General features: G+C 47.4%; 1 protein-coding gene across 1 annotated transcript in view; it reads right to left on the bottom strand.

Annotated features, from left to right (window-relative positions):
* Window positions 1-4910: 4910 nt before the first annotated feature.
* Window positions 4911-26505, bottom strand: part of LOC119389391 (cGMP-dependent protein kinase, isozyme 1) — a gene marked incomplete in the record, with an annotated part of 765645 nt that continues 744050 nt past the window's right edge. The window contains 2 exon segments of the mRNA XM_049413534.1: window positions 4911-5346; window positions 23091-23157. Coding sequence (XP_049269491.1) covers window positions 5251-5346; window positions 23091-23157 — 163 coding nt within the window.

Genomic DNA, 26505 nt, shown 5'->3' with positions numbered 1-26505 from the left:
TTTCGGTTTCAGAGAGAACGGCGGGACCAGGGAGGTTTTCTTCCAAACACAGCTGTGAGGAGCGGAACGGGTGCGCTGGGGTGCAAATACGGCGGAAAAGCGCACGCAGTCGCAGTTTCGGTTTCAGAGAGAACGGCGGGACCAGGGAGGTTTTCTTGTAAACACAGCTGTGATGAGCGGCAACGGGTGCGCTGCGGTGCAAATACTGCGGCAAAGCGCACGCAGTCGCAGTTTCGGTTTCAGAGAGAACGGCGGGACAAGGGAGGTTTTCTTCCAAACACAGCTGTGAGGAGCGGCAACGGGTGCGCTGCGGTGCAAATACTGCGGCAAAGCGCACGCAGTCGCAGTTTCGGTTTCAGAGAGAACGGCGGGACCAGGGAGGTTTTCTTCCAAACACAGCTGTGAGGAGCGGCAACGGGTGCGCTGCGGTGCAAATACTGCGGCAAAGCGCACGCAGTCGCAGTTTCGGTTTCAGAGAGAACGGCGGGACCAGGGAGGTTTTCTTCTAAACACAGCTGTGATGAGCGGCAACGGGTGCGCTGCGGTGCAAATACTGCGGAAAAGCGCACGCAGTCGCAGTTTCGGTTTCAGAGAGAACGGCGGGACCAGGGAGGTTTTCTTCCAAACACAGCTGTGAGGAGCGGCAACGGGTGCGCTGCGGTGCAAATACTGCGGCAAAGCGCACGCAGTCGCCGTTTCGGTTTCAGAGAGAACGGCGGGACCAGGGAGGTTTTCTTCCAAACACAGCTGTGAGGAGCGGCAACGGGTGCGCTGCGGTGCAAATACTGCGGCAAAGCGCACGCAGTCGCAGTTTCGGTTTCAGAGAGAACGGCGGGACCAGGGAGGTTTTCTTCTAAACACAGCTGTGATGAGCGGCAACGGGTGTGCTGCGGTGCAAATACTGCGGAAAAGCGCACGCAGTCGCAGTTTCGGTTTCAGAGAGAACGGCGGGACCAGGGAGGTTTTCTTCCAAACACAGCTGTGAGGAGCGGAAACGGGTGCGCTGCGGTGCAAATACTGCGGCAAAGCGCACGCAGTCGCAGTTTCGATTTCAGAGAGAACGGCGGGACCAGGGAGGTTTTCTTCCAAACACAGCTGTGAGGAGCGGCAACGGGTGCGCTGCTGTACAAATACTGCGGAAAAGCGCACGCAGTCGCAGTTTCGGTTTCAGAGAGAACGGCGGGACCAGGGAGGTTTTCTTCTAAACACAGCTGTGATGAGCGGAAACGGGTGCGCTGCGGTGCAAATACTGCGGAAAAGCGCACGCAGTCGCAGTTTCGGTTTCAGAGAGAACGGCGGGACCAGGGATGTTTTCTTCCAAACACAGCTGTGAGGAGCGGCAACGGGTGCGCTGCGGTGCAAATACTGCGGAAAGCGCACGCAGTCGCAGTTTCGGTTTCAGAGAGAACGGCGGGACCAGGGAGGTTTTCTTCCAAACACAGCTGTGAGGAGCGGCAACGGGTGCGCTGCGGTGCAAATACTGCGGCAAAGCGCACGCAGTCGCAGTTTCGGTTTCAGAGAGAACGGTGGGACCAGGGAGGTTTTCTTCCAAACACAGCTGTGAGGAGCGGCACGGGTGCGCTGCGGTGCAAATACTGCGGAAAAGCGCACGCAGTCGCAGTTTCGGTTTCAGAGAGAACGGCGGGACCAGGGAGGTTTTCTTCCAAACACAGCTGTGAGGAGCGGCAACGGGTGCGCTGCGGTGCAAATACTGCGGCAAAGCGCACGCAGTCGCAGTTTCGGTTTCAGAAAGAACGGCGGGACCAGGGAGGTTTTCTTCCAAACACAGCTGTGAGGAGCGGCAACGGGTGCGCTGCGGTGCAAATACTGCGGCAAAGCGCACGCAGTCGCATTTTCGGTTTCAGAGAGAACGGCGGGACCAGGGAGGTTTTCTTCCAAACATAGCTGTGAGGAGCGGCTACGGGTGCGCTGCGGTGCAAATACTGCGGCAAAGCGCACGCAGTCGCACTTTCGGTTTCAGAGAGAACGGCGGGACCAGGGAGGTTTTCTTCCAAACACAGCTGTGAGGAGCGGCAACGGGTGCGCTGCGGTGCAAATACTGCGGCAAAGCGCACGCAGTCGCAGTTTCGGTTTCAGAAAGAACGGCGGGACCAGGGAGGTTTTCTTCCAAACACAGCTGTGAGAAGCGGCAACGGGTGCGCTGCGGTGCAAATACTGCGGCAAAGCGCACGCAGTCGCAGTTTCGGTTTCAGAGAGAACGGCGGGACCAGGGAGGTTTTCTTCTAAACACAGCTGTGATGAGCGGAAACGGGTGCGCTGGGGTGCAAATACGGCGGAAAAGCGCACGCAGTCGCATTTTCGGTTTCAGAGAGAACGGCGGGACCAGGGAGGTTTTCTTCCAAACACAGCTGTGAGGAGCGGCTACGGTTGCGCTGCGGTGCAAATACTGCGGCAAAGCGCACGCAGTCGCACTTTCGGTTTCAGAGAGAACGGCGGGACCAGGGAGGTTTTCTTCCAAACACAGCTGTGAGGAGCGGCAACGGGTGCGCTGCGGTGCAAATACTGCGGCAAAGCGCACGCAGTCGCAGTTTCGGTTTCAGAGAGAACGGCGGGACCAGGGAGGTTTTCTTCCAAACACAGCTGTGAGGAGCGGCAACGGGTGCGCTGCGGTTGTAGCTGCGGTGCAAATACTGCGGCAAAGCGCACGCAGTCGCAGTTTCGGTTTCAGAGAGAACGGCGGGACCAGGGAGGTTTTCTTCCAAACACAGCTGTGAGGAGCGGCAACGGGTGCGCTGCGGTGCAAATACTGCGGCAAAGCGCACGCAGTCGCAGTTTCGGTTTCAGAGAGAACGGCGGGACCAGGGAGGTTTTCTTCCAAACACAGCTGTGGGGAGCCGCAACGGGTGCGCTGCGGTGCAAATACTGCGGCAAAGCGCACGCGCAACGGGAGCATATGGCTGCGAACAATGAAATGAAGTTTATATCGACGTCGCGAGGTTCTCTATTTCGCGCTCAGTTGCACGGTGGCGTTCCCAATAGGGGCATCAAACAGACATGTTCTCAATTACCCGCCATTTCATTCTGACTTCTCCTCCCCATATTCCGCCCCTTCATTTTCATTCATGCGTTCAAATATGATTTAAAAAAGTTTGTCGTTGATATTTTTGTCGTTGAAATATTTGTCGTTGATATTTTGTATATGTGCGTCATCATCATCACCATATTTTTATGTTCCAAATCCCTCATTATCTGCGTAATTATTTCCATCTGACCGCTTGTTCGTTTAGCATTTTCATTTATTCGATGTTTTTTTGTCAGTCTAGATGTTCAGTGTTTTTTAGCTTGGCCCGAAACATCCTGCCGCCCGATTCTTGGCCCCTTTTGTGGTGAGCGCCGCCACGAACACCACGAAAAGTTCTCGTTTACCTTAACTTGTGCGAGCACAAGTTAAGGTAAACTTGTGAATTTCGTTACTACATCCAACTCACTGCCATCCTCAGTTGGGTTTCCCATCCATTGGTGACCATTCCGTTGTTTTAACTGTATACAGGCAGTCTGTCCTACGCATTACGTGGCCAGCTCAGGTCCATTTCTTTAGCATAATGTCAACTAGATTATTGGCTACCCCTCTTTGTTATCTGGTCCATTTTGTATTTCGATCTATTAATTTTACACCAGGGACTTTTAGTTACATCGCACGATCCGAGCTAGGTTCTTAATTTTTCGCGAGTTTCTTTGTCATTCTGCAAACTTAGGCCCCTTATGTTAGAGCTGTCAATAAGCTACTGCAGTAGCAATATATAATTAACTTGTGTGCCTTCAAGGCGACTGTTTAGGCTACTAAAGTTTCGAGTTTCTGACATTAACATGAGGGTTGCTTCAGGACATATTTTCATTTTATTTGTGCACACAAAGCTCCCCTGAAAAAAAAAACATTTACACAGAAAACACGTTCAATCGATACAACCATCGTTCTACATCACCTTGACTTCTGACAGAAGCACTACACAGGTGTATCTTGTGCTCTTGATGGTGCAGTGGTCAAGTAAAGAAGATAAGCATGTGTGGCAAGACACCAACAAAAAGCCAAGATGTCACTGAAAGCGCGTCTACAGCAGAAAAATTTCTGCGCACAAGTTTTTGCGCTGATGCAGCACTTGATTCTGGCATCGAGGACACATCATGGCATGGCAGTTATGATGTGACAATATTAATAACATGTACACTTTATGTCCTTCAGATTCACAGTTCAACGCAATAGCAGTGCTGCAATGTGAACAAAATAACTAAGACGCGCGAGTTTCTAGTCTGACTGCTGCTAATACACGACTCATGACAACAAACGTAGCTAGAGGAAACGCGAACACAATACCTCACAGAATCAAACTAACAAGTGTGTAATCAATGTATACTTTGTTTCAAATAAAAGGGTCGACGTAATCACCTATATTACCACCCTGCTTAATATTAAGTACAGAAATCAGGCACCAGCATTTGACAGCTGCTGTGGTCAAATTAGTTGTTTGCTTCGTAGAAGAGTTGAGTTATTTGACGAAGGAAGCGTCAAGAAGCTGAAAACACATGCCACGTCACGTACACAACTATTGATCACATGACAGTGATCTAACTCGATGACAATGAAAGTGTTTACACAATTACAGGATAAATGGTGCTTAAAAAAGCTGTGTAAATATAGCTACAACTAAACCTCTTGGTGCGTCGATATACCTATCGGACGTGTGGAGTATTGAGCAAAAAAGCAGGACATTAACAGGGAGCTGCAATCTTATTTTCGCTGCGTGCACGATACTCAACTATAGCTTTCAGCGCGCATGTCACGACAAAAAGGACAGCTGCATGTGACAGCCTCTGAGGATAAGTAGACGCCACATGCCTCGTCCAGCAGTGTCCAATTCGTGGCATTGAAAAAGATATGATATCTCTCCCGAGTTAATCCCATGCAAATGGCGTCAAGTCGTCTTTGTTATCCAATACAACTAGATGCGCCTCCCATAAACGTGTGCACGCACTGTAGGCACAACTTTGTTGTACTCTGAAATAATACCTAATTATAAAAAAAATGAAACGACACCTAGTACTGCAAGTGCAGGAGTTCATCGACTAGGTAAGGTTGCTTCTCTTGCTGACAGTCGTGTGGTTGAGTGCTAACGCTTGTTCAACGGCGCAAAGATTCTGGGTGATGCATTGCTTGGCACGTCTGAAGAAACACTTCTGTCTGCACTGGGCTTTTTGGGGCACTCAGACGAGGTGTGGAGGAAATGCCTTTCATTAGAAGTCCTCGTCCCATCCGGAGGTTTCATCTGGTGGGATTTCAAAGTTTCGGGGGTAAACATCAAAATTTGAGCTGTCTGCGGGTCCTCGGATCTGAAAGAAAACAAGACAGAATCAAAACATTCTATGAGAACCGTATTTCCTGCATTAGAAACAGCCGAATAGTACGATACTTAAAGTTGGAAGCAGCAGTTAGCTCAAACAATTAACCTGAGAAAAAAATAGGGAAAGAGCAGGTTGACTACTGCCACCGAGAGGAGCACAACGCCTGCCTACTTCTTAGGAAAAGGAAAGGGTTATATAGCCTGTAAACAGGTTCCGGCTTTTTTAGATGCGAAGCATCGCTTGCTCGGGGGTATGTCCCGCGGCCTGGTAGTCCGCACTCACACTACGCATGCGCAACTCTCCTCCTTCCCTCTCTCCAACAGCTGCGCGTTACTCTCTCCACTTCTCTACCAGCACCTGCTTGCGCTTCTCCTGCGTTCTCGCTTCTGCTCTCGCGGCGCATGCGCTACTCTCCTCTCTAGCCTCCTCTTCTTTAAGTGGTAGAGAGCTGCGCGCATTCAGTCCAGCACTTGCTTCGGTTGACTCCTCTGAAATGCGGGCTCGACATGCCGAAATTCTCTCATGCGCAGCGCCGCGATGAGCGCCAGCGCATGCGCGTCCCCTCCCTTCTCTCTCCTCTATTACGCTGCCTGCCTCTCGCGCGCCTGTCGACCGCATTCAAAATTCTCCGCAGCGCCGCGATGAGCGCCAGCGCATGCGCGTCCCCTCCCCCTCTCTCTCCTCTCCTACGCTGCCTCCCTCTCGCGCGCCTGTCGACGGCGTTCCCCGCTCGCCCTGTGAGAATTAACGGCCAGGCTAGAGGGAAGACACGACGCGCGTAGTGTTCCTCTTCGGGTTCCACGACGCGAGGTTGGTAGCAGGCCCGAGGTCGGTAGCATGCCGAACTAACACCAACGGAACGCGATCGTATAAGTGCTCCGGCTTCGCGTCGCCTCATGGTTCCCTTTAGCGGGACATGGTGAAATTTTTTTCGCACCTAGCAAACCAGCTTGCTAATAGTTGCGGCGATCACTGATTGGCATTATCACCCGCGCAGACAATCCATTGTTAAAGGGGCCCTGCAACACTTTTCTGAGTTATAATGGAATAGTCTCATTATTAGCGCACGATGCTTCACGAATCACATGCCGCTAAAATTTTGAGATCCCGTCAGGTACGAGCGGAGTTACAGGGATTTATCGCACTCTTCCAGCGCTTTCTCTCTCCTTTCCCACCGGCGAAGGCGCTGAAAGCTACGCACAGAGGGGGATAACAAGGTGGCAAGAAGATGCGTCCCTTCGTCAGCGCGCTTCATGACCTTGAGCACGTTTCTTTCTTTTCTTCGGACGTGTGGCTTCCTATTAATGTGATCGCGAGCGTGCGCGTTAGGGTGCCTTGATGCGCGCTTTCTCCGCTTTAGGGTGAGGACACCTGCGGCGTCTACTACGTCGTGGCTGCAATATTTGTGCTCACCGCGTCTCACCGCTCTGCGACTGCGCCGCTGAGACGCGCAGGATGCTGGCAAAAAAAGGAATGGCGGCAAAACGGCATCACCTCGTCATAGAATGCCAACACTCAGGGGGGCACACGCATCGATGCACACTAGCTCGCGCGGGCACGTGGTGACATCCCGCGGGGACCGCGGTAACTACGCAGCTCACGATGCTCTAAACAGCCAACGGCCTTGGACGCAGTAAATTGGTTATATGTCATCATTTGCAGAGAAAAGAGGAAGCGATTTGTAGCTGACTTGAAGAATTAATTGTGAATGCTATGCCGTGCTATGTTTGGCTCGTGTAGTTTCGACTACCGAGCGGCAGCGTTTTCTGACCATGCTGAAAAAGTGTTGCAGAGCCCCTTTAAACAATTGCCCTCTCCCGCACATGCCCAGTCCTCTTCGCCCGCCAAGTGACGCCATGTTGCGCACGGGCAATGCTACGCAGTACTGACTTCGTCGACTGGCCCTCTGCAGTTTACAGCCAAGCTGTATAGCCCCAACAATTTCATTTCCGCGGGTAAAAAAAAAACGGCGTCGCGCTCGGATGTTCCCTTTCAAGGGTGCAGATTGCAAATTTAATAGACGTTCTCGACGCCGCCCCTCGTATGCGCTCAGAATAAGCGACAAATGTACACTGCTATCAACCTGTTTCAAGGGCGCAGATTCTGAATTTATTGGCGTTCTTGTCCAGAGTCCGCTATACAACTTCAAAAACATTCACAGGTTCTCTAACGTCTCTTGGACGAAGGGGAGATAGAGGAAGACAAGGTCGAGAGGCTGATGGATGTCGACGGCTTGGCAAAGCCTCATAGCTATCAACGTGTCTAGTCAGACGGTTGTGTACGATGAAACATGCACGACCGGTCTGCAAAATCAGACGCACTTCTTGGCCATCGCTCCTAGTGAAGGTCAGATGCCAATCTGATTCTTGTCATGAGAAAGACCATTCAAACGACGTCGCAATGGGTCCTGGGTGTCGCTGTCCAACCATCTTCACAGCGTCTATTGGAGCCATAATTTTTTATTGGTCCTCTGCGCTACAAAACGGTGCCTTGGCTCTTCGCTGATGCGGTCTTGACCGCGCAGTTGCCGTGCGTGTCGTGTATTTGTTTACCTCGCCAGGGCATCGTACCGCACTTCCACACCGCGCCACTCTGACACGAGCGACCCGTGTAGCAAGCCTTGTTCCATCGTTGGCTGCGCGGATGACGTAATTGCTGACGTCGTGTTCGGTTGCCCATATGGGCGTATTCACAACCACCGGCTACGCCTACCCCTTTGAGTGGCGGAGAAGATTGGTGAGGCCGAAAAACCAGCCGAAATAGTTGTTTTTATCCTCTCTAACTACATTATTGCACCACTTATTAACAGAATTCTTGCGGGAGCTTCTTCACATCGTACGAGTGTGCAGTTATCTCTGCATTAGAAATTTTGGACAGTGAGTTTGTTACTTTAAGTAAAGTTCTGGGTTTCAAGCGTCAAGACTCCTATATGACTACGAGGTGATCCGTACAATGAGACTCCGGAACCTATTCAGTTATAGGAGGATTCAGTTAAAACGGGCGCGAATTCCACCTGTACTCAGTCGGGCCTTCTACGTCATCTTTGCAGAGTTATGATTAAGCATATTTTAAGCATACCCCCGATGTAGTAACCGAAGAACTTCCCACTTTTAGCCCGGAGCAGGCCTCTGTGACGTCATCGCTTCACTTTTGCATCCAGTGCTTTGCCTCCGACTGCCCCCTGTAATGGAGAACCATGCTCACGCCTGCGCAGAGCTCACGTGTTTTTCACCACCTTCATGCGGCGTGGTTCGTCAGTAGGCCGAGCTACGAAGAACGGCGCTGCAGCTTTTGCTCCTGGTGTATATCCTGAAAAGTTACTTTTTGCCTCAGTTTGGGAATGCTTTTATTGCCATGATTATATCCAGCCATTACATCACTTGCGCGTACAGATATTTGCAAACATTAGTATCGGGTTTCAGGGAAATGAGTTTTCCTTGAATGAACATCAAATGGCCTTGGCCTCAATCCAATATTTAGGCTAAGAATGTGCGTATTTTGACGATAGAAACAATATGGCTCAGAAGGAGACTAACAGCGAACTCCCAGGGTAGTTTGCGTTGTGTTGCTAAGGTGACTTGTTCGCCAAAGCATGAGTGCCGATGTATTAAAGACTGAAACGTCTCGTCAGAATCTGAGGAGCCGTTTGCCTCTCATCTGATGTTTGTCGAGCCCCATTTGGCGATGCATGCTTCTTGAGCCATGCCATCCAAAGGGCTTCCATCGCGCGCCCTTTCTGCGTCACTCCATAGGCGTCAGTACGCCGAGCCACGCGAACGCCTTAAGAGATCGTGCGCCTCAACTGGCAGCAACGCAAGGATGTTTTTGCTGCAATGCGTTCAGCACGGGCTTCGGTCAGAGACAATTTAGAAAATTTAGAATTTGAATTTTCGGGCGTTACGAACAAAAACCTCGTTATGATTACGAGGCCCTGTGTAGTATGCAACTTCGGACACCTCTTCGCCGCCTGGTTTTGTTTAGCACGCAACCTAAATAAAGGCACAACATGCGTGATTTTTTGCGTTTACTCTACAGTGAAATGCAGCAGCAGAGATTGGGAATTGAACCCGTAGGTTCTTAGCAGTAAAAAGCCATGAGCGCTGAGGAGCCATGGCGGTTCGAATAATAAAGACCAGTATTAAAAAAAAACCCGTAAAGTAAAATAAAAATCGGTAGATCCCACGTACCGTGGAAATGGATGTTATGTGAAGCATGCGCGGGATGGTGACTATGGCGTAATTTTTCACGTGGAGCGAAACGTTACGGAATGACGCTAGAGAAATGTGGAAGTGGTATACGCACACTGATATGTTGAAGAATCGCGTATGTATTATGTAACCAGTTCTCTACAGTTGCGTAACGATGCCAACAGCAACATGGATGTTACCAACACCAGACGCGGTAACCTGGTATGTAGTGCTTATATTCTTCAATACTGGAGAGCGCGAATCCGAACAGGACAAAGAAGGAACACAGATACACGGGACAGGCATTACTCGCAACTAAGCTTCATTCAGGAAAGTTTCCCTGGATATATACACAGCCGAGTGGCACGTGCAGGCGCACCGCACGTACGTTACAGTTGCAGTTGCAGTTGGTACAGTTGTTATGCTTGCACTTGTCTGTTATGACGCAGAACGCACGCACGTTTCACGAACCCGTGTGCATGTGTGAAAGGGGTTCTTGAGAGTTCTTGAACAAGGTCATCATCACCTTGATCAGTGAGCACCAGCAGCTGGACCGGACTTGCTACTCGGATTCGTTCATGATCGCGGTTACGAGGGGTCTAAATGTAGTGAAGTCCGAGGTGTTGTACAGCTGGTGGAAATCCTGGATGCCTATTACGATGAAATGATCTATGATGCCTCCTGGCCTGGACGTGGCAGCGAAGTCTATTGATGCCCTGTCCACATCCAAGCCGTCTTTCACGCAGTATAAGGACTACGCGTTATAGGGTTTTTATAAATCATTGTTGAAGTTACTGGTAATGATGAGAGGCCTGGTACTCTCGGCAGATTTGTTGTAGGAAGCATTGACCCCGGTTTTTGCGTAATCCAGGTGGTCCACGTTGCGGACCACGTTGACGAGTGGATAGTAGTTGAGCGTCTTCCAGAGGTGTGCTGTCTTCAGCTTCCTAAATTTCCTTGCGTCCGCCGCGGTGATGTAGTGCTTAAGGTGCTCGGCTGCTGAATTGAAGGTCGCGGGTTCGATCCCGGCCGCGGCGGTCGAACTCCGATGGAGGCAAAATGCTAGATGCCCGAGTACTCTGCGATCTCAATACTTGTTAAAGGATACCAGATGGTCAAAATTTTCGGAGCCTTTCACCACGGCGCTCATAATGATATCGCGGTTTTGGGACATAAAACCCCAACAATTATTATTATTATCACTTACCTTGCGTGCCAATATGTGTGCTCGCGGTTACTGTGTTGGTTGAGAATCTGTATCACTTGTGTCACATACCCGCCTAACATAAACTCTTGTATGCGGGTATGTGCCACACGTGACTGAGAGAAAGGGTTTCATGACGTACGCGACATGTATTTTGCGTTATTCATGTCATGACCAGTGAATCATGTTCGTCATCCACTGATCCCCTGCTAGGATATTTTGGTATATTACAAGATTTGGCGACGGCGACGAGAGCGCCCAGACGTAGGCGGCCAGATAGATAGATAGATAGATAGAAACGGCCAAAGTGCCTGAGGCTCGCTAAGAAATGCTTCCCATTTAAAAGTTGGGCGAGTTGGTATTTGTTCAGGATGACTGAGGGGCGTGAGAAAACGGCACATGACGAAAATAAGTACACGGGACGACGCGCTACTAGCACTGAAATATTTTTATTCAGGAAAGACATATTTTTACCATAGTGAAATCAAATCTAACCCAACGAGTCGACCAAAACTAAAACCATATGCTAAAGCAGGCCTACGTGAAGTAACTTTGTAGATAGGCTATCTCCCCTTCCTGCATGGTTTGGTGGTTTGGTCCAGAAAGTGTCCAGATAAGTGGACGAGTACTTGCTATTGATTAATTCAGCTAGCTTTGACAGCAGGGTTGATGAAGTGCTCAGTGTGTTTGGTAACAAGGGGTGAGGCTTGACTTTCACGTGCGAAGTGCCGAAGAATGGACAGCTGCGTTTTCTGGACTTGCAGCTGGTCATTCCAACAAACACACCTGTGTTGGATGTTTTCCCCTAGGACCGCGAAGCCGCTTCTTGATTCCAGCTCTGGGCACTCTCGCCTGGTAAAAAATGGCATTGCGCTGACTTGACTAAGAACGGCGTTGGAGAGGTCATGCCCACACCTTATGGAGACAAGTTTTTTCGCGCAGGTGGAAAGATTAAGAGACACCGCGTTTCCAGGTAAGGCCATAGTTGCCGTTTGCGAAAAAATAGAAGTCCATCAAGCAACGTCTTGGGACTGTTCCAGCCAAGAATGTCGCGCAGGAAAGAAAAAGAGTTCTAAAAAATCCCGTATGTCCACTGGCTTTCGCACGGCCTTAAGAGAGTGGCTTCGAGGTATGGGGTGAATCTCGTGTTCTCAGCAGAAAACAAGGTGGGCCGCATCTGCTCAGCGGTTAGTAAGAAGATAGGTAGGCCAAAGCAGTGTGAAAAAAGAGGATGTGCCATTAAGCACGTAAGGAAGTTCGTTCCTTCCGCACGTAGTGTTGTATATAGAATACCACTGTCGTGCGGCAAGGCATACATCGGGCAAACTGGTAGATGCATCAACGTGCGTTTGCGAGAGCACAGCAGCTCTTTAATAGGAAGGCCGTTCACGCATCTGGCGATGCGTTGCCCAAATGCAGGCTTGCAGCTACCCTGATTGCACCCCTGCCGACAACTTTAATCTGCAGACACAGGGGCTCCGCGGAGAGAGAGATTGTAGAAGCCCTCTTTATCCAGAAGGAGGGGCCGGATTGCATACGTCACCCCACTATCAGTCTGCAGGAAGGGGAGATAGCGTATATACAACGTTACTTCACGTAGACATGCTGAGCAAATGGTTTTTTTGGTCGACTCGTTGGGTTAGATTTTGTTTCACTGCGGTATAAATATGTCTTTCCTGAAAAAAAAATATTCCAATTGCTAGTAGCGCGTCGTCCCGTGTACTTCTTTTCGTTGTGTGCCGTTTTCGCGTGCCCCTCAGTGATCATGATCAAATACCAACTCGCCCAACTTTTTACTTTACTGAGTATTCTTTCTTGTACAAAGGGATCTTTTGAATGTTCTAAAGCTGTTTTGTTTAACCCCTCGTTGTTGACGGCCCTCATCAGAATCGACAAATGCAAGGCAAGAGCTGCATTTGGTACGCAAGAGAATCCCTGTGCCCCCCTGAATTGCAACCGATGTTTGGATAGATGCTACCTTCGAAAGGCCATTGCCGGCGCATGTGCAGAATTCTCAGCGCTGAGTGGCAGCATCAGGTGCGTTTCTTCAGGGATTGCGTTCTCGTCTCGTGTGAACGGCAGCGCGGAATTCGCGCCGTTCGGGAGTTGGACGAAAATCGCCCACCAAGTAACGGAGCTACTCTGGAACAGTGTTCGTCCCACACTGCTGACAAGAAAGAAAAAGCGCCTCCCTGACCGGCCAGTGGTCATCATGGACGACGTCCACATTCCCGAGGAACACAAGAAAGTGCTTCAGCTGGGCCGAAAGTTTTGTTTGGAGCCAAACCTACGGCCCGTTGATAAGGTGGCCTTGGCAAGGTCTGTGTCCCGCAAGGTCGAGGAAGAAGACAAATCTAGGTGTATCACAGAGTGCGTGGAACTTCTACCGCGGTCTGAAGGTAGGAAAAAACGGGGCGTTAGTCTTGATCCCTCTATTGATTTTTTTACCACCAATGGCCTACGTGTTCTTCTGTCGGACAAAGAAGGATGCTTTGTAGTTATGCCTGCTGGAGTGTCCAGTGAAAAAGCAGGTGTCGTGGTGGGTAAAAACTTTCGCGAAGTGTCGGAGAAGCCACCCGAGGCAGGAAAAAACGTGCGGGAGCTCCTACTTCGGTTAAACTTGGAAAAAGTGCGCAGTGAAGTAAAGAAGATGAAAGGCTCAACTCTGGAGACATTCGTTTCAGTGAAAACACACAAACCAGATTTTTCTTTTCGTGCGATCGTATCCGAGAGAAGCACTTGGTGTGTCTGTGGTGTCTATGTATCTACAGTCGCAGTTGAGCTCACTGCAAAGGGATGACCCGTTCATCATTTTCTTTGGCAGCAGTGGCAGCGTAGCGGTCAAGCAACTCACGCATCTGCATTGCCTATTTACAGCTTTTACAGGCTGCAATCTTCGGCGACCAAGAAACTGCAACGCTTCATGAGACAGCTCGGGAAATTCGCTGCTGATCACAGATGGCCGATTCAGCGCACACGGAGGACAACCGCTACTGCGCACTGCCAGCCGTTGGACACGTGTGGTTCTCCTGTCTGCGTGTCCGGACACTGCGGGCTTTGGCGCTGCCGGCATCACCGGACTGCATAAAACGAGCTGTTCGGTGGGCGTGCGCTTCTTTGGCAGCAGTGGCAGCGTAGCGGTCAAGCGACTCACGCATCTGCATTGCCTATTTACAGGTTAGCTCTCGTACACGAGTGCCAGTTTCTGGGCGATTTTTTTCGTTGCTTAGTCACTGTCACTGCTGCCTTCGCTTAGTGTTTGTTTTGTAGTTTTGTGTGTACATTGATCCCTTTTTGAGTCATGCAGACGTTGATCAATGAATCAGGGGATCAGCTGCGGCAGGAGCTAAAAACAGCTCGCGAGAGGCCATAGAGAGGAATTTCCACGCGGAGATGAAAGCACTGCGAGCGGAACTTCGTGATGATGCTCACAGTATGGAACACATGAATGCTGCATTTGAAGACAGGCGACAGAATTATGACGCCATCAAGGCAGAGAATGCCGAGCTCAAGGAAGAGAATAGTAATCTACGCACTGAACTTGATGAAATCAAGAAACGCCTTGCAGACGCTGAGTATCGTCTGCAACACTCTGAACAATATTCGAGGAACAAGAACATTGAAAATAAAGGTATTGAGGAAAACCCCAACGAGGATGTAACTGCTGTTGTTTGGAAACTAGGACAGCTTTCGGGAGTGAACGTTGTACCAGATGACATAGAGGCTTGTCACCGCGTTCATGCTAGAAACAAGCCAGGCTGTATTATTGTGCAGTTCACGAGACCACAGAAGTGAGATGATCTGCTTGAGAAAGAAAGAAAGCTGCGCCTAAAGAACAGTGACTTTGGCAACAACTCAGCGTCGCCTGTTTACGTCAAAGAACACCTATGTACAACATTAAAACGTCTTCTTGCAATGGCTGTGACAGAAAAGCGGGAAGGTGGATGGAAGTACGTATGGTGCCGCAACGGGAAGATCTTCGCCAAAAAATTGGACGGCTCAGAGACACTTGCCATAAAGCGGGAGCACGATCTAGAGAAGATCGAATGAACAGCTCTGCGTGCTTACCGAGCGCAGTTTGAAGGCGTCCAATACAAGGGAAATGAATTATGGCGGCACATTTTAAACAAAAGAAACGTTAAAACAGGTTTAGCTGAGAAAAATTGGGCAGAATTAAGTCTAACACGATGGTTGCGACCGAACCATAGATACCCTTATTATTCCTGTATCACTTTTTGTGAAAACACTCGGTGAAGGATACGAAATTATCTTTTCGGTTCGGCTCTTAATGCGGAGGCATTCAAACATGGTTACAGTTTTTCTTGTGGCGACGTTGTTATCGGGTACCGTCAAAGAGATGGGAATGTTACCTTGTTGTCAAGTCACTGGTAGTCCAATGTTGGCAATCGTTTTGGTACAGCAAATACTGATAGCCTTTGCCGTTAATCGGCAGTCATGGTGCGTTCTTTTATGCTTTGTCCGCTAGCATATACTGCATGAAAAGTGTTTTTGTCACCTGTGATGCTTACTATGGCGCATGAATCTGTAAAAATGATGCAAGAGGATGACCTAATGTCTCAGTATCAGTACTGCTGTAATTGTGTACATTTTAATTCTGAGATCCGGTCGCAACAAGTACGATGGCATTGAATGTTTTTTTAGCCCGGTTAAAATTTTATTTTGTATTGTAATGTTCACGGAAACGTGGTTTACCAGCGAAGAGGATGTCTTTGAAATGCACGGATACAAATGTTATTTTGTAAACCACCCTGAAAAGCGTGGCGGAGGCGTATCTATTTTAGTCTCAAATAGCATGCAGTGCAAATTACTTTCTGGCTTCTGCTGCTGTACTCCTAACTATGAAAGCACTTGTTCTCAAATCACGGAAAAGCTTATTTTGCGTCTGCTATCACCCCCCTCGCGGTGACGTTTCTCGTTTCTTTAGCTTTTTAGGTTCCCTCTATGAATTTGTAAATTGTTACAAATATCACATAATCTTGGGCGGCGACTTTAATATTAATTTAATGGGCGATAACCCTAATAAAGCCACCTTTCGAGTCTCTCTTAGACAGACACAACTGTCAAAATGTAATCACTTCTCCTACGCGACTGGCAACAACCACAGAAACACTTATTGACCTCTTTATTACCAATTTTGATGAGACACGTGTAAACTCTGGTGTCAATAACTATTCCCTCAGTGATCATCTTCCCATATTTATAACTGTAAATGTCTCATCTCAAATTATTCACCACTCTGAAATCAGCGGTGATGTTTCCTACAGATTAATCAATGCTTCCACGCTAACCACTTTTCGTCAGGCTATCTCGCATGAAAGTTGGGATGATGTTCTTAGCAAAAACGATCCAGAAATAGCCAATGATACATTTAAAAAAAATTACGGTCTATCTACGATGCATGCTTTCCACAAAAAACATTTAACCGACCAAAGAACGCTCGTAAACCATGCATAACGAGTCAACATTTGCCTCTCATAAGGAAACGAGACCAGCTGTACAAAAAATTTATTCAAACTAGATGTCCTGATGTGCTTAGTGCCTTTAAAAAACATAGGAAATATGCAAATAAAAACTTCGCACTGCTAAAAACAGGTATTATTATCATCGACTCATTTCTTCGAACCAAAGCTCTGGAGACATGTGGCGCAAACTAAATATGATAAGAGGCAGAGGAACTGAACATATTACTAGGATAGTAAAATATAACCTACAAATTTCCAGTGAAGAATTAGCGGATGCATTTAATGATTCCTTCCTTCGCAGCTTTCCATTATCATCCGGAAGTGACAGCTTCCCCTACATGCAGCCGCGTTGTGAGCACACAATGTTTCTGTGGCCTACATCTGAATCGGAAATTATTGCAACCTACACTAGCAAAAAAAAAGAAACAGCGCAGCTACAGATAATGCAGAACTTCAGATCGAACCGGTAAAATGTGTCATTGACTTAATCGCGCCATGTTTAACGCATATAATTAACAGTTGAATTTCATGTGCAGTATTTCTGCGTAAGGATGCAGTGTGCTAAAGTTACAGCTATCTACAAGAAAGGCGATAAAAATGATCTTGGAAATTACCGTTCAATCTCCGTTGTCCCTGTGTTTTCAAAAGGTTTTGAAAAAACAATTTTAGCACGACTGATTTCATTCACTGACCGTTACAGCATTTGAATGGATTCGCAGTTTGGTTTCCGAAAAGATAAGTCTACTGAGCTGGCATTGCTCACGCAAAAAGAAATATTTCTTGAAATGTTTGAAAGCCAGAACTTGGTCCTTGGTATCTTTTTGGATTCCACAAAAGCGTTTGATCTTATTAACCACAACATACTAAATAAAAAATTGGAGCACTATGGCATTCGAGGAAAAGCTTTGTCGCTTATTTCATCTTATCTGCAACATCGTTCACAGTTTGTCATGGTTCATGGTCACTCTTCTTCACTTAAACCAGTCAGTCTAGGTGTAACACAGGGGAGCATTCTCGGTCATTTTCTCTTTGTTCTTTATAGTAACGACATCGTTAATATTGATCCTACGGCAAAACATATACTATACGTTGATGATACTAGCCTCTTTTTCGCTGGCTCGGATGTTGCATGTCTCTCGGAACGAGCAAATCAGGCACTTCATTCCATTCACTCGTGGGCTACTAATAATGAACTAAAGCTAAACATCAGTAAAACCAAGGCAGTTTTGTTTCACCCGCGAAACAACTGCTGTGCAGTCCCCCGATTAGTGCTCAACAATTCTGAAATAGAAGTTGTGATAGTTTCGAAACGCTAGGCGTATTTTTCTCGAGTAACTTGTCGTAGGATGATCAGATTATTACTTGCTGAAAAAAATTCGGCAGATCCCACGTACATTGGGAATCGACGTTATGCGAAGCATGCACGGGATGATGACTGTGGCGTAATTTTTCACATTGAGCAAAACGTTACGGATTGACGCTATAGAGAAATGTGGAAGTGGTATACGCACACTCATATGTTGAAGAGTTGCAGATGTATTTATAACCAGTTGTTTACAGTTGCGTAACGATGCCAACCGAAACATGGGTGTTACCAACACCATACGCGGTAAGCTGATATGTAGTGCTTATATTGTTCAATACTGGATAGCGCGAATCCGAACAAGACAAAGAAGGAACACCGATGCGCAGGGCAGGCGTTGCTCGCAACTAAGCTTCATTCAGAAAAGTTTCCCTAAATATATACGTTGCCGAGTGGCACGCGCAGGCGCACTGCGCATACGTTACAGTCACAGTGGAGTTGTTATGGTTATGCTTATACTTGTCGGTTATGACGGAGAACGCACGCACGCACAAACCCGTGTGCATGTGTGGAAGGGGTTCATGACAGCTCTTGAACAAGGTCATCATCACCGTGATTAGAGAGCCCCAGCAGCTGGACCGGATTTGTTATTAGGATCCGTTCGTGATCGCGGCTACTAGGGGTCTCAGTGCAGTGAAGTGCGAGGTATAGTACAGCTGGTGGGAATCCTTGATGCCTCTTACGATGAAAGGATCCATGATGCCTTCTGTCCTGGACGTGGCAGCGAGGTCTTTTGATTCCCTGTCCACATTCAAGCCGTCTTTCACGCAGGATAAGGAGCAGGCGTTGCTGGGTCTTGATAAATCAATGTTGAAGTCACCGGTAATGATGAGAGGCCTGGTAATCTCGGCAGATTTAATTTAGGAAGTTTTGATCCAGGTTTTTGCGTAATCCGCGTGGTCAACGTTGCGGACCACGTGGACGTGTGGATGGTAGTTGAGTGTCTTCGAGGGCTGTTCTGTCTTCAGCTTCTTCCCTTTCCTTGCGTTCGCCGCGGTGGTGTAGCGGTTACGGCACTCGGCTGCTGACCCGCAGGTCGCGGGTTCGATCCCGGCCGCGGCGGTCGAATTTTGATGGAGGCAAAATGCTAGATGCCCGTGTACTGTGCGATCTCGGTACACATTAAAAAAATACCTGAAGGTCAAAAGTTCCGGAGCCCTTCTCTACGGCGTCTCTCATAATGATATTGTAGTTTTGGGACATAAAACCCCAACGATTATTATTATTATCATTTTCCTTGGGTGTCAATGTGTGTGTTTTCGCGGTTACTTTGTTGGTTGAGACTCTGTATCACCTGTGGCACATACCCGCAAAACGTGAACTCTGGTATACGGGTATGTGCCACACGTGACTTAGAGAAAGGGTTTCATGACGTACGCGACAGGTATTTTGCGTTATTCATGTCATGACCGTTGGATCGTGTTCGTCACATACTGATCCCCTGCTATGCCAATTTTGGTATATTACAAGTTATGGAGACGACCTGGAGAGCGCCTGGACGTAGGCGGCTAGATAGATAGATAGATACGTAGATAGAAACGGCCAAAGTGCCTGAAGTTCACTAAGAAATGCTTCGCATTTAAAAGCTGTCAAACGTAATTGCCCTCATGCGTCGACATTGCTTTACCCTCCCTCTTTCAAATAGCCATATTTTATACAATGCTCTATTTTCCTCACTCTGACCTATGGTGCACTGGTCTGGGGGACAACAAAAGAAAATACAAAAAAAGTTCTCTTACTTCAAAAGCGTGCAATACGCATAGTTTTTAATGCTCCTTGCCTAAGTCACACACAGGGCATGTTCGAAAAGCTTAAAATATTCACAATTTCAGATTACATAGGCAACACAAGTTGGAAACAAAATGAAAATTTCTATTCTAAAGACATTGGCGAAATTAACAAAAAATGACCGTGTATACCACACACGCCATCCTGACATATGGAAAATTTGAAAATGCCGCACGACTTATGGAAATCAAATGCTCAGGTACACATGACTTACATTACTAAATGAACTTGCCGGAGATGGTACGGATGTAGCTTTAATGGCTTTGATTGAGTTAGGCAATATGTATGTGTAACTGTGATTGTTTCTTTTTGTTCAACGTACTACATACGTTTGTTACCTTGATTTGAAGTTTAGCGAATTTCGTGTAGTTTTGATATGTACAGATTAAATATATCAGTTACAAAGAATTATAATGTAGATACGTTCTTGTAGTTCTGATGTGTATATATGGTGTTTCCTTTATTGAAAGCCTTTACGTACTTCCTTTGTGTTTTCTTTCCTTTACGCGTTGCTTTCTACCTCTATTGTTGTTGTAATTTCACACCACTGTATGCATAGTCTGGTGCACGGATCTAGTCAAGCCTATTCAGGCGTTTTGTCCGTGCACCAAACATCTGTCAGATGTTGAATAAAAATTGAATTGAATTGAAAATCATTCTGAACTCGTCAACGGTAGTCAATTTCCTCAAAGGAGACGGTCATGAGAACACTTCGGGATTTATCATCGACATAGAAGACTTATAATATTCACTGCCTCATGATGAACTGATGACTAGTGTAAAAGAGTGCATATGCAACAATGATGAAATGAAGTATGTGACCAAGTGCGGTATCTCGGTTGAAAGTTTTTTTAGAATTATTATTCTTTTATATAAAACACACGTACGTCGACTGGGAGGGTAAGAACGTTTTCCAGACATCGGGGGTCTGTACTGGATCGACAGTGGCCCCATTACTGAGCAACCTTTTTTTGGCCACAGTTGACAACGATCTTGTAACTGGCCTTGATGGTTTGGTCCAGAAAGTGTACATATATGTGGACGACTACTGGCTGTTGATTCATTGAGCCAGCTTTCGTAGCAGGGGTGCTCAGTGTGTTTGGTAAAAAGGGGCGGGGCCTGACTTTCACGTGCGAAGTGCCGAAGAATGGACAGCTGCGATTTCTGGAGTTGCAGCTGGTCATTCCAACAAACACAAGTGTGTTGGATGTTTTCCCCTAGGACCGCGAAGCCGCGTCTTGATTCCAGCTCTGGGCATTCTCGCCTGGTAAAAAAATGGCATTGCGCTGACTTGCCTAAGATCGGCGTTGGACAGGGCATGCCCACACCTTATGGAGACAACTTTTACAGCGAAAGCTGTTATGAGATCATTTCACCGGCCGTTTTTGGCGCCGTAGTTGTCCGCCGCCGCCGGTGTCCGTAACCAGTATCGCTCGAAATATGAAAAAAAACTAAATAAGAAAAAAATTCCAGGATGGAACGAGGTTCGAACCTGGGTCCTCTGCGTGGGAGCCCAGTATTCAACCTCTGATACATGCCGGTGTTTTTTTTTTCTTTCATGGTATTTATTCAACATAGGATAGCACTTGAAAGCAATTGAATACAGACAAAGAATTAATATGTTAATTATGCTCTTATCGCAACACAATGACGAACAGAAGGCACTACAGAATTCGCAATCACCTCTATAGCGGATACATCACATAACTGATTTTCCAATTGTGTGCTAGAACAGCGGTAAGGATAAGCACCTCACCAATGCCGTATACCATTCTGGTTGATGCTTGAAACTGCTTTGCAAAAAGGTCCTATACAGGCTTCATGTCGGGAAGGAACCACATTAGCATATGCAATACAGCGTGATAGAAGAGTAAAATAAGCACCAAGCGTCGCACAACGCGAATTCTGTAACCAGGCGTCACACAATGCGAATTGCGCAACGAGTAGGTTGTTGAATGCTTCCAACCCATTACAAAGGGTTGGAAGCATTCCCATAATTCTTCGTCGTCATCAGGCACAGCATCAACAAAGTGCGCATAATGCCTTACATGTGTTTAGCAGGTACCACGGCTCTCCGTAGAATGACGAAAAATGGCACAGTGCCTGCTGCCCTACTTCTCAAAAACTACAATGATTTATAGCGTAGTGGGTTCCTCGCAAGTGCACTTGTATTGTTTGCCAAGGAAGCCCATAAGCGCATGATCCATAACCTCGGGGTCTCAGTAAAATTACAATGATTTATAGTGTAGTGGGTTCCTCGCAAGTGCACTTGTATTGGTTGCCAAGGAAGCCCATAAGCGCATGATCCATTTCCTCGGGGTCTCAGTAAAGGTCGTCCCCCCCCCCCCCCCCCGTTTCTCTCCCACGTCAACGTATGTTATACAGCATGACGGGAGAGGGAAATAGCGACCGGGCGTCACCCAATGCAAATTACATAACTGGTGGGCCGTTTAAAGCTTCCAACCCATTACAAAGGGCTGAGCCATAATTCTTCATTGTCATCAGTCGTCGCGTCAACAAAGTGCACATAATGCCTTACAGACGTGTAGCTGGTGCCTCGCTTCTCCGCAGAATGACGAATAATGTCTCAGTAGGTGCTTCCCAACTTCACAAAAATTGTGATTTATGGCGTAGTGGGTACCATTCTAGTGTACTTCTATTGTAGCCCCAAGATAGCTTACAACGGGCTCTAGAAACGCCGCTCTTCCTGCTTTCGCTGTGACTGTGCTGCGACTTCAGCGCAGGCCTGGCGTTTTTTTCGCGTAGGTGGAAAGACTGGGAGACACCGCGTTTCCTGATAATGGCATAGCTGCCACTTGCGAAAAAAATTAAAAAAGTCCATCAAGCAACGCCTTGGGACAGTTCCAGCCAAGAATGTCCCGCAGGAAAGAAAAAGAGTTTCAAAAATCCCGTATGTCCACTGGCTTTCGCACGGCCTTAAGAGAGTGGCTTCGAGGTATGGGGTGAATCTCGTGTTCTCAGCAGAAAACAAGGTGGGCCGCATCTGCTCAGCGGTTGGTAAGAAGATAGGTAGGCCAAAGCAGTGTGAAAAAAGAGCATGTGCCATTAGACACGTAAGGCTGTTCGTTCCTTGCGCACGTAGTGTTGTATATAGAATACCACTGTCGTGCGGCAATGTATACATCGGTCAAACTTGTAGATGCCTCAACGTTGCCTCAAGATTCCAACCAATCCTGATGCTGAACATATTGCGACGCGGTCGTGAAGCTGACGAAGGGAGCAGTCGGCGTGTTCAAGATCAAACATTTTATTTGGGCGAACCTGTGTCCGGGAAACGAAAAGTCAGAGTACACGCAATAGACGCTGTACACTGATAGCGTTGAACAGTGCGTCGGCCGTCGATAATCTGAACTGCGGCAACGCGTGTCAGTGTTCATACATGCAGCATGAACATTCGAGCCATATCGCTCGTGGCCGCGTTAGGTCGAGAATGAACTCAGCTGTGCATGTTTGCGTGCTCAAGCGTAACAGATAATCATAAAATAATCTCGAATGTCCTAAGAAATTCTGGCGTGGTTTGCGCAAGGCAGCAGCTACACGTGCAATGGCCGGTGGCATAAAACATAGGAAGGAGCGTGTGTGGCAATATAGCGAAAACGGTCGACCAACGCGAATGTAAACACTTCCGAAACAAGAGCTTTATCAGTTCGGGCCAATGTTTCTGAGATGCAATTAAAGATCTCCACCTGGGGTTCAAAGGGCGGCTGGAGTGTCCGCGCTTGTAAACCGTCCCAGTCAAAGCCCTGGAACCACCTGCGAAAAAAATAAATATTGAGTTACACAATTTCATTGTAAATAAAAAGTAATATATTACAGGTAATATGTGAATTATGTAGTGTTTATCTCTTTATTTATGGGGAAATATATAACAGGCCCGAAGACATTGAATAAGAGGGCTTACAGTGAAATCAGAAGTAACCTTACAAGGAACAACGTTACAGTGCAAGTTAATAAAACAACAACAAAATATAGATCAACGAAAGTAACAATGTTGTAGGTCATCCTAATTCAACAGTAAAGAAAACAGCAGGTTTGAGCACGTTAAGAAAAAAGAAAAAAAATCGCTGCGCTACGCGAGAATGAAAGTCTTGAAATTTAAACGATAAAAACCATTTTACGAGGCTATACTAAGAAAATGTATTTCAAGTTTGTGCCGAAACGTATTAGGGTTACTATCAGAGGCGATAGCATCCAGAATCCACATGCGGATGGCTTGCGGTAGTGCTGCGGTGCTATGCAGGATGGCCCGAGCTTCAAGGCAACGCGAGTTTGCTCCGAGCTCGCCCTACGGCGGTCATGACAGGAAGACAGTGTGGAACGTGCGACAGCAGCGTTGATAAAAACGGCTTCGAGAACGGGCATGACGTCACAAAGGTATGTGCGGAATTTGCGGCGGCTTTCAAAGGAACACTGCGTGCGAACGCACCAGCGCCGCCACTCAGTCAACATTTTGAACAGTGCAGCGACGTCAGTGTGATTCTAAGAAGACGGGGCGTGCGACCACGGACACACGAAAAAAGTCAGGACACCACAAACGCCGTTTCTAACAACTGAAGAGACGCACAACGGCGGAAAAGAAGGCACGAAAACTTATCTCCGCATGCCCATGCAATAGGCTAACCTAACTATCCGGCACGCGTGGGGGCCTACGCGAAAGATAACTGTTGAGGCATTTGATTTCATCCATATGCAAGTTAATCGATGGTTGGCTCACGGATGCGCTACCACTATTCTCGATATGCCATGCCTCAATCATCAGACACGTTTATTCATTCCTATGTCGGTACAAAACTGCGCATTCATTGAATTTTGGCGTGCACTTACAATCTCGACAATATAACGATAGATTAGAAGGTGAGCCTCCTGTTAGCGATCTCTTATGTTCCAACAATCTCTGGTTAATGCATCGGCCCGTCTGTCCTACGTAGAAGCGGCCGCAGCTGAAAGGGACCATATCCTCCTGAGACCTGAGCAAATTTGTGGCCACACAGGTGAAATCAAAACACATTTTTGGAATGCACACACATGCTGTATTAAACCAGAAAAAAATTGCGTCTGTACGGCAAACAGTTTTTGCGCAGCAGGGTGTGCATTATGATGCACACTGGGTCTCAATGCACGGAAAACGAACGACACTTGCCTTTAACGCAATTTTTACATTTGCTCGCGAAAGGCACGCTTATTTGTTGTGAAACTGCCTGCAGAAGTTTCGCGCGGATGTGATGCAAAGAACGATGTTGCACGTGATGCACCGGAACTTTGTGCGCTGAGCACAGGCGTGCGCAAGGTCCCCGATCAGCGGGGGGGGGTGAAGGTTCATTGTAGCGCCCCCCTTACTAAGTCAATGTACGAGGCAGATTTTGCGACCCCCCTCATAGGTGACTAGGGGAGTCAACGAATGGGGCAGACTTTGCGCCCCCCCCCTCTTAGGTGACTAGGGGGGGCCGCCGACCCCGTGCCCCCCCCCCCCGTGCGCACGCCTATTGCGCTGAGAATATCCTCTGTTTCGGCACCTCGAGGAGGATCCCTAGTTCCCAACCTCTGAAATGTGACTTGCTTGTGCAGTTCTTGGCTCAGAAGGCATGGGCCCGACCTTGGCTTTCAGCAGCTTCCGTCGTGACTCATTAGGGAGCTTTCGAGTAGCGTACGAAAAGCTTTGCGTTGGCTTTTCGCCCAACTGCGCATGCGTTGTACGCTTCCGCTTGCGGGCTCCCGTTAAGTGACGCAAATAGCGGGCCACAAACGCTAACGCTAACTTAGCGTACGGTATTCGAAAACTGCCTATTGTGAAATTCTGCACCATACCTGTCTTCCGGCAACAGGTAATGGGGAAGGGACAGCATCAACGTATGAGAATTCTAGGTCCGAGGTGTCGTTGCTGGTCATTGACTCAAGAACACGTTTCTTTATCACTGATTCCTAGGTGAAACAAATGCAAAAGCTTAATGCCAAAGAGTAACGAACCGCATCAGATTAGCAAACATACGCAGGAAAAAGCACCTATTGAGACCGAGTGTGCATTATAATGCACATTTCAAGAAAACAGCTTGTGATAGCAAAAAATCTCGCCCTTAGGGTTACATGACGTGCGGAAATTATCCCTAAACCTTTCCTAAGTAGATTTAAACAACAATTAAGAAATATGACACAATGATTATTGAGCAATTTGTGAATTACTTGGACGCCGTGAACAGAACGTCGAAGACGAGAATGACGCCATGTTTCAAGCGGGAAAACGGACCTTCCACTGTAGTATGCTTCCTGTATTGCTGACCAGATGGCACCACATAATAAAGCATGCGATTGCACCAAGAATGTTGGCTCTAATAGTGGCGCGAATTTCGAAAACCGGGAAAAAATAAATGTGCATTTTAATGCACGCGGGGTCTGAAGAGGATATACACCACACTTGTACGGCAATCAGTGAATTTGTTGGTGTGTTTTACGAAACAAATATTGGTCCGCTTCTTGTCTTTTACTCGCTCATTCTTCCTCTGCACAGCGGCACAAATCTTACCTAGCTTATTGGCAGCCGCGAAAACAACGTTAACGCCTTATGTAAATCCTACTTTCTTTTAGCCTGGGAGATACGCAATAAATGTACGGTATACCTACGACACATTTCTTCCTATCGCTTTCTGCAATCATGCTCGGACTTAACATAATGGACTTCTTTAAACGTTCAGCGACAGTGGCCACTGCATCACGAGCATATGTGTATGTGCAGAAATCAGGGATATGTATTGGTTCTAAGGTTACTCCTGTTCTTAGTGATGTATACGTTAGCAATATTAACAAACTTTTGGAAGGTGCCGTAGGCAATTCGGTTAAGGGTTTTTCGTTATGTACATGATTACTTTATTTTGGTAGTGGCGAGGACTTTGGAACCGTGGTAACCTCAGTGAGCGAAAAATTTGAAATAAATGGAGGAGGGCTGAACTTTACTGAAGAGGTGCCTCAGAATAATCGAATGCAATTTCCAGACATTTCCTTAATGTTTCAGAAGAACCACGCGTGCTGACAGTATTCTCCTAGATCTTTGCAACCGCTGTTAAATATATCGCCGAAGCACTCGAAGGTTGTAAAAAACGGTATCGACAT

The sequence above is a fragment of the Rhipicephalus sanguineus genome, chromosome 1 (genome assembly GCF_013339695.2).
Source record: "Rhipicephalus sanguineus isolate Rsan-2018 chromosome 1, BIME_Rsan_1.4, whole genome shotgun sequence".
Lineage (NCBI taxonomy): Eukaryota > Metazoa > Arthropoda > Arachnida > Ixodida > Ixodidae > Rhipicephalus > Rhipicephalus sanguineus.
Note: the sequence above shows the minus strand (reverse complement) of the source record. Positions and strands in the feature narration are given on the sequence as shown.